The 8453-nt window shown below is 41.6% G+C and overlaps 1 protein-coding gene and 1 long non-coding RNA gene across 5 annotated transcripts in view; both read right to left on the reverse strand.

Annotated features, from left to right (window-relative positions):
* Positions 1–1030, reverse strand: part of LOC103382969 (uncharacterized) — a 3142-nt gene extending 2112 nt beyond the window's left edge. Inside the window, exon 1 of the long non-coding RNA XR_521971.3 lies at positions 726–1030. This is a non-coding gene — a long non-coding RNA (uncharacterized LOC103382969). The remainder of the gene's footprint in view (positions 1–725) is intronic.
* Positions 1031–1548: 518 nt separating this feature from the next.
* Positions 1549–8453, reverse strand: part of LOC103382968 (monocarboxylate transporter 2) — a 17301-nt gene continuing 10396 nt past the window's right edge. For all 4 annotated transcript variants that reach the window (XM_025057678.1, XM_025057677.1, XM_008315955.3 and 1 more), the window contains 3 exons: positions 7264–7407; positions 6382–7182; positions 1549–5830 (listed from right to left, as the gene is read on the reverse strand). In XM_025057678.1, the coding sequence (XP_024913446.1) occupies positions 5550–5830; positions 6382–7182; positions 7264–7407 (1226 nt within the window). In that variant the 3' untranslated portion in view covers positions 1549–5549. The remainder of the gene's footprint in view (positions 5831–6381; positions 7183–7263; positions 7408–8453) is intronic.

Below are 8453 nucleotides of genomic sequence, written 5' to 3' on the forward strand. Positions count from 1 at the left end.
AACGCCTATCACAGGAAGCTGCAGCGGTTTATTGTTCTCCCGTCTCCCGTTGACCCTCACCGGCCTATTAAAATCTAGCCTCAAACTCCGCCTGAGGGGCTGCAGCCATCATCGGCACACGAAGCCTAGCCTGGGCCTGGCATACTAATGAGGCAGAGGGTCGGCGAGGCGAGGGGAGGGTGGTGCTGGTGGAGGCGGTCTGGTTTGCATTTTTAAAATATGGGTCGGGATTGGTCACCAGGCAGATTTAATTGCGGGCTTGTGTTTGATTATTAGCGGTTTGGATGCTGGAGGAGAGCGGGAGGAGTTGAGTGTAATGAGAGCTGCTGGTACCGTCCAGGTGACGTCGTGCACGGACTCTTAATGGAGGAAACTCACGGAGATATTGGGTTGTTTTTTCTTTTTTGTGGCGCTGAAAGATTATTATCTACCTTCATGTTTCATGTCTTTATTCGTTTGTTTTCTCTTGGAGCTGTTAACAACCTGACTGTCACTTTAATTATGTGGTGATTAACATAATTGGGTCGGCGACTACAGCACTAAATAATGTTAATTAATATACATTAACGTGATAAGCGTGTTTTTTTGTTTGTTTTTCTTTTTATAATGACTGCTGATGTTTTACTGACAATATTAAACGCACCAAGGTTTGGCGCACTTTGTGTTTGGTGTGTCGCCATTTTTTATTTTATTTTTTTTGCCTGTTAAAAGCTGTTAGTTTTTACCTTAAATTGTGTCGACTGTGGTCTTCCGTCTTCCTTAGATGTGTCACGGCAGAGATCATAGAGTCGTATTTGCTTCGCTGCGATGGTTCACGGTCTTCCAGTCCGTCATTTTATCCAAAAGAAGTTCAGAAGTAGCCTCCGTAACGGACGTGAACCCAAACAAGTCAACTTCTGGACTTCCTGTGATGATCCTCTCAGATTGGACGTAGCATTAGCTTAGCTTAGCATTGCCCGGCTTTGATTAGCTATAGCCTCTGACATTACTGTCATTGAAATGTTTATTTATTATTATTATTATTATTATTATTATTATTATTATTATTATTTATGTAAAATGTTTTGACTCTGTTACAGGACTGCACTTATTAAATAAATAAATACATTTGTACCAGCACACTCGTTCAACTGTGACTACAGCACCCCCTAAGGACAAGAAGCTAAATAAATGATTACTCGACTTGTTGAGGCTTTTGTGCTTTTTTTTTTACAGTAATTACCATACAGTATATTAAATATATTTGAAGTTCACGCGTATGAAAGAAGTCAACAACGAATAAATCAAGGAATTTACATCAGTGGTTGTCAAACTGTGGTATGTGTACCACTGATGGTACTTGGGTTCCCTCTGGTGGCACAAGAGGTAGTGTGATTTACAACCCAATCCTGCATAATCTTGGTCGTGTTCCCGGTCATGAGGGACAGTTGGCCCCAGTGTGTTCTAGAATGTCTAACTCTTCACTGTATGATGTGTACTTCAGGGACCAGCATTAAAACAAAACGAAAAGACAATTGAACAAAATAAAACATAAGCAGTCAGTCGGGCTCATTTGGACATTTAGTTTAATCGTTCAGCTACTGTGATCGGCGGTATTGTCACGTGAGACTACATTTTACAATCACTCTTCTTCACCTGTGTGGTTCTCACTCTGACACGGTGGCTGCAGAGGTAGTCGAAAAGACGGACACTTTCTAAAGATACAGTAGGTTTTTGTTTTGTTTTTTCTCGCCACACAGGCCTGATGAGAAAGCACACAGTGGGGCTGCTACCAGAAGGTCGTGAAGGACTGGGTTCGATGCCGAGCTCCAGACAGGAGAACGGCTGCTTACATCTGAGGTGAGGTGATTCGTCCAAACCGCTAACGTCGCGTCCCATTCTCTTCACTGATTTCCTCAGACAAACAACAGTCGATTATGAATGAATAAATCGATGATTTAAATAAAACTAATAAATGAGACAGAGTTAGTTACGGAGTAGGACAGGAGTCAGAAACTAATAAGTCATTAGTGTAACATGATAAGGCACAGTTAGCTTAGCAGCTAGATACATCCGCGACAGTCCTTCAGCCTCCCAGTAGCAGATCACCTTGTACACAGTCAACACCAACACAGTCATTTATTTTCTCACTGCTATGCTGATAAGAAAGAAGAAGTTTTTTTTTCTTCTGCAGACTTGATTTTTGTTCTTATTAACATTCGTTAGAATTCCTTAAGGAATTAAAAAAAAATCTGCATCAGGGATGGACGTTCACATTTGCATATTTACAATATTTGGGAGCGGGGGGGCAGGTTGTAGAAAATAAAATACTAAAACTAGAAATAAACATGAAATTTGTCTTAAGAAAATACCTGATGTGGAAAAAATACGACATTTTGACCAAACCTCAAGGATTTGAATTAGAATTTTTCTTTTCCTCTCGTGGTTCGTTCTGCTGTTATCAGTCAAACACTGTTTGTCAACAGGCGTCTTCCAGTGACATCCTGAGGGACATCTGTCCAAGTCTCCAGTCCAGAATACAAACTTTAAACCACTTACATTTTCAGAGTACATTTGTTCCACACATCATGAAAACGAAAGAAATAAAAGAGCTATAAATACTTAAAACAGAACAGTTGTTTTTTAAAAAACTTAAAGCTCTGTGTTTAAAAACAAGTATAATCATTTTGAATAGGTCAAAGGTCATTTCTAAATACATATACAAACCCAAACAGAAGAGAAAGTTAAAAGTCTATAAATATCTATAGTCAATAAGGCTAAAGGTGCACATGGAGTTCACTCTGAGTTATTTCTGTCTGAATTACATCATCTGTTCACCTTTGTTCTAAATATACAATTAAAAATAACTTCAAATAAGATTTGTTTTTATTTTTCCCTCCAGTTCCTTATATATGCGTCTTTTTCTTGCACATGGAACGGATTTGGAAAAAAATTATGGTGAGAATCACAGGTTTTCCCTTTTCTTCATCAAACTCATTATAGCCTCGTCTTTCCAGCCTCACAGGCAGGAATAAAAATATCCAGGGGAAAAAAAAGGTGTGTTCCCACCACCAGAAAGAATCAACACCTTTAGATACTGAACAGAAAACAGAAAAAAAAAACCCTAATAAAATTCTACTTTATTTCCCTTTTTTAAAAGGAAACTTGGCGTTACATCTTGGTCTTGGTGTCTTGAAACCAGCAGGGGGCAGTGTTATTTGGTAGAAAGTGATTGTACAGCAGTCTAACGTACCATTGATAATCATGTTCGGTGAGCACAGTGAGTGAAATCTGTCCCTCTTTCCACAAAGTGCAAACTGGATTAGTATATTTTAGAAGGTGTTAGTAGGACGTATGTATTTATACGAAAAGACACCGACAGGATTACGCGTGAAAACACTCTTCTGAGCGTGAAATGCTAGTGAATAAAGTGCATCTTTGGGCGAATAAAGATGAAGCTAATCTGAAAACGAATTCTGGAGCTGACAGATGAATCCTGAAACGATATACGAACCAAACCAAACCCAGCCGAGGTCACGATCGTGTTAACTAGCATTAATTACATGAAATATTTGACTTATTTTATACGTTTTGTCAGCTGTCTTCACACTTCAGTGACCAAGGCTGGTTGATGTTATCTCACTATGGCCTGCAGAGGGCGCCGTTTGGTCATAATACGTCATGGTTAAATGCTACACAGCTGCACATCTATTTTAAAATGTAAAATAGGAAAAAAAATAAACTGCAAAAATGCTGTATTCTCTAGCATGACTACTTTAAACAAACTGCATTTGTAGTATTCGAATGTGTTTGGCTTCATTCGGACCGCAGAAGCAGGTGGTCAGCTGCTAGCCTCGGGATTTCGGCCGAAAATCCGATCAACAGCACAGCGGGGTGACGGTTAGGAAAATTAAAACTGGGTGATGAATAAATAAGGAAGGATGTTGACGGTGTCTTATAGCACCCCCTGCAGGGGAGTCCTACATGCTCTGCGATGACAATCACAGATTCCTGAACTCCACCTTTAACTATTTAACATCAAAACAACAAAAGATGAAAAAAATAAAAATAAAAACTGGAGCAGATGACGAGTGTAACTGGTTTGCAGTAATATATGTGCGTTGCATTTCACTCCAAAGGTAGATCTGCTTCACATAATACTATACTACTATCAAGTACACAACAAATACACTACACCACATTTAAGGCAATGTATTACAGAAAGGACCTTGAACGCACCACAATAAATACTCAACATTTCCCTGTGTTTCTGCGTTGAAATATATATATATATTGCTCAAGGGCTATACTTGTATAAATTAGTTCTTTATATATGCAGGTTATTTTGGTCATAACGCCTCCCACTGGCCCAACGGGAGAATTACACCCCACCACATTTTGACTGAATGAAATGCAGCAGCAATAAAGAGGTTTGGGGAGAAGTGCGGCCAGTTGTTGTTTTAGTGCAACATACTGTACACAGGAGCAACACGGAGTATTTCACAAAGTACTGCCAGCCTTTTACGACACAGGATATTATAGCGGGACATCAGTGCTGGTTTTACTACGGTGTTACAGCGCTCGGGCGGGCAGTGTGTGGTCGAGCAGCTGCGAACACATCTGCTCTCGACCCTGAAGTGGAAGTTTTAGGACGCCCAGTCGCTTCGTGAAATGAGCTTTAAGGATTTTTTTCCCCCCCGTTTCAATCTGGACGGTCTAACGAAAAATAGGTCGACGGCGTTCAGTGCGTGGCGGTCGTCAAACTCATTTGCAGATTCAAGCGGTCTCACCAAATGGTGCTGTTTTGGAAACAGAAATCTGGAAAAGTACTAGATGGACTTCACCACTGGAAGTTTGAAAAGTGTTTCAAAAAGTTCCAAAAAAATAAATAAATGAAAGCAGGAATTGGAAGTGTTGACTTTATATCGTGGCCTTCTGATCTTGACCTTCACCTCACAGAGCGTTCTTATTTACCGAATTCCACCTTTGATCGCATGTCAATGACCTGGACGACTGACAACACACACAGACGTCAGTCTGGGTGAATTGCAGTTCCAGGTTTTTGAGGAACGGTGACGCTGCGTTCATGACACATCGGAAAAATATGAGCAAAACCAAAATGGCATGGAATGGTGATTTGAACATGAAAAAGGTTTTGTTTGCTACGAAGTACTGTGGTTTTCACATTAATATTATGTCACTATGTCTGTGTGGATGTGAAGAGATTTATCCCACTGGTGTAAATACTAAATTGTGAATATCCGATATGTGGTGAAACTAACAGCAAAAGAAAAAAAAAATAAACACAATAATTCACCGTTTCACTTTTTCGGACTCTTCCCGTTCACAGACTATCTTACACTTCCTGTTATTGTAACAAATATCTTTGATAAACACATACCTATTAAAGCTGTCAACAAAACAACATCTGCTTCAGAAGTTGGTTTGTTAGAAATGCAGAGGACCCTAAACACAGCCTGCTGGGGCACCAGGAGGTGGCGCCGGACACAGGTTTGATCTCCATTTGGAAGCATTGCACAGTCACTGAAGGAGAGCGAGCGCCGCGGCTCTCAGATGTTGGTTTCCCGCTGCATGGCCTCCTCGTCTTTCTGACCCTCGTTAGCCGCGCCGTCAGACGCCTGAGCCTCGCCGTCCTCCTCCTTCCGGAACCTCACCTGGTCTGGATCTTCCGTCTCAGTCCGTTTGTACTGCTCTGCGAGTTTGCGCTCACGCGCCAAGAGTCTGTAGTTTATAAAGTTTCCGATGAAGAGCCAAATACTGGCCAAGATCACCACGGCCCCGCAGCAGAAGTACATGTACTTGTAGTTTTTGGTGACGTCGACGAGTTTCCCTGTGAAACAACAAAATGTTTTCTTTAATTGATGAATATTTTAAACTAAAGCTGTCATTGTTCTGTAAATATGAGTGGAATGTGCTTAAATAAAAAGAATATTTTATTTCCAAAAAAATAAGCATCAATCTGATTATGATACCACCGTAAAAAATTAATACTATTAAAGTGGGGTGGCAAACTCCTGGCCCGGGGGCCATTAGTGGCCCAAAATCCTAGAATATCTGGCCTGTGAAAAAAAAAAATTTTTCAATAATAAAATGCTTTATAGAGTATCTGTATTAAACATTTTTTTTCTAAAATATCTCGGGAAAAAAAAAAAAAAAAATTCAATAATAAAATGCTTTTTAGAGTATCTGTATTAAACAATTTTTTTCTAAAATATCTCGAGTTTTTTAAATGGATACTGAAGTCTTTCACATTCAGTCAGTCATATTTTTTTTAGACAAGTAGTTTTAGACCTGTGGAAAAAAAATACTCTGACTTAAAACAGAGTTTTGTCTTCTTATATTCTGAGTTAGTCAAAGGTTTAGATCGGTGAGAGCTCATACCTGCTAGCGGTGGACCGAGAAGCACCGGGCAGCACTCCACGATCGTGGTGAGGCCTACGGCGCTGGAGAACCTCTGAGGTCCAACAAGGTCCATCAGCGTTTCAAACAGCACTGAGCTCACCATGCCGAAGGCAAAGCCAAAGAAAATGGAATACACAACCAAGCCGCTGTAGCTCTCCACCAGGGGGCAGAGGATGTGGCACACGCCGTTGTACAGTACAGCGAAGCTGAAAAAGTATTGGATCCGAGGTCGAACCCATCGCGAGTTGGCCAACAGTCCCATGGACGGTCGTGCAAACATGTCAACGAAAGCCAGGATTGAGAGCAGGAAGGCGGCCGAGTACTCGTCCACTCCCATGTCCTTGGCGTAGGCAGCGAGGAAGACGATGGGCGCGAAGAAGCCCAGGAACATGATGACGTTTCCCGACAGGTAGATGAGGAAGCCTCGGTGTTTGAACAGGGTCAGGTCCAGGTACTTGTTGAGAATCTGCCAGGCAGAACGTTTCCCTTCCGGCGGCGTGGCGACAGCCAGGACTTTGTCTTTATTGACCTTGCCCGGCGGGGGTCCCAGGGGTCTCATGAGGGAGCCAGCCACACAGCAGTTCAACAGCAGCCCCCCCAGGATGAGGAAGCTGCCTCTCCAACCAAAGTTGTTGAAGAGAAACTGGTTCAGAGGAGCCAAGGTGCTGAGGAACACCGGGCTGCCCGCCATCGCCAGTCCGTTAGCTATGGGACGCTTCTTGTAGAAGTACCTGCCGATCATGGTCAGAGCTGGCTGCAGGTTGAACGCCAGCCCCAGACCTGTGAGGAACGACCACAACAGAGGAAAATAAGACGAGCTAAAAGTAGAGAGCAACAACACCGGCGTGTAAACGGCCTTACCTCCAATGACGCCGATGCAGATGTAGAGCTGCACCACGTCATTGCAGAACGACGCTAAGATCATGCCAGTGGCGCATAGGCAGCCGCCCATCATGACGATGGGCCGACAGCCGTAGGTGTTGACCAGGATGCTGCTGATGGGACCTAGAAATAAAAAATAACAAATGTCAAACATCAGCCTCAGTCAGAGGATGAGAGTGTCAGATCAGATCACTCTCTGTAAGTGCTTAATGGTTTAATCCACTTAGTGCCACAGACCTCGCTGCTATTAATAGCCCAAAAGGCTGGACTATATATTTTCAACAGGGGGCACTCCAATCACCTCATGTCAAGTCAATTACCCCAAAAGGCTGGACTATATATTTTCAATCACCTCATGTCAAGTCAATGACAAAATGTATATAAAAAAAAAAAAAGAAATTTAATTTCACAGCTTTTTATAAACCGGTCTTTCTACAACATTTTTATTTTGCTTCTGGCCTTTTCCACCCTCACTGTGGCTGCGCTGATCTCAGCAGTGGACTGGACCTGTAGAGGTCACCAGAGATCAGCTTTATCACAGGGACGGGGTGCAGATCAGAGCCACCGCGCTCCGAACATTTCCTCTATCACTTCCTGGACAGAAACAACAGACTGAATATTACTGCCAACCGTCCAAAAACAGAGGATGACACAGGAGTTTTTTTCCCCACAAGAATATTTTAAGAACTGCAGCAACAGAGCCATGTGACTGACACACACACACACACACACACACACGCACGCATTAGTAATTCTGCCCAGTGCCGAAAAGAAAAAGAAACAGACACTTCAAAAGTGCATGAAAAAAAAACAAAATAAAAAACTGGACATTAACACCATACATCTGTAACAGCACTCATAGGTCAAAGGTCACCATTGACCGAGACATGGTAAAAATAATCTTTAAATAATAATCTTTTTTTAAAAAAACATGTTTTTGACTGGCAATTTTCAAATGCTCCATTTGTGAACGGTCAAGAAACAACTTACATAAAAAAAACAAAAAACAAATTGGGAAAATGTTTTTTAAATTTGGTCAAAATATGTTTATGTAAGAAAAAGCCAAAATCTGGCAAAAAAGTTTTTTTGACCTATTTCACCATAATTCTTTGGTCATAACTGCAGATACCACCTTTATAATCTTTATGGAATCCCACAGTACTTGGAGC

The sequence above is a fragment of the Cynoglossus semilaevis genome, chromosome 8 (assembly GCF_000523025.1).
Source record: "Cynoglossus semilaevis isolate Cse_v1.0 chromosome 8, Cse_v1.0, whole genome shotgun sequence".
Lineage (NCBI taxonomy): Eukaryota > Metazoa > Chordata > Actinopteri > Pleuronectiformes > Cynoglossidae > Cynoglossus > Cynoglossus semilaevis.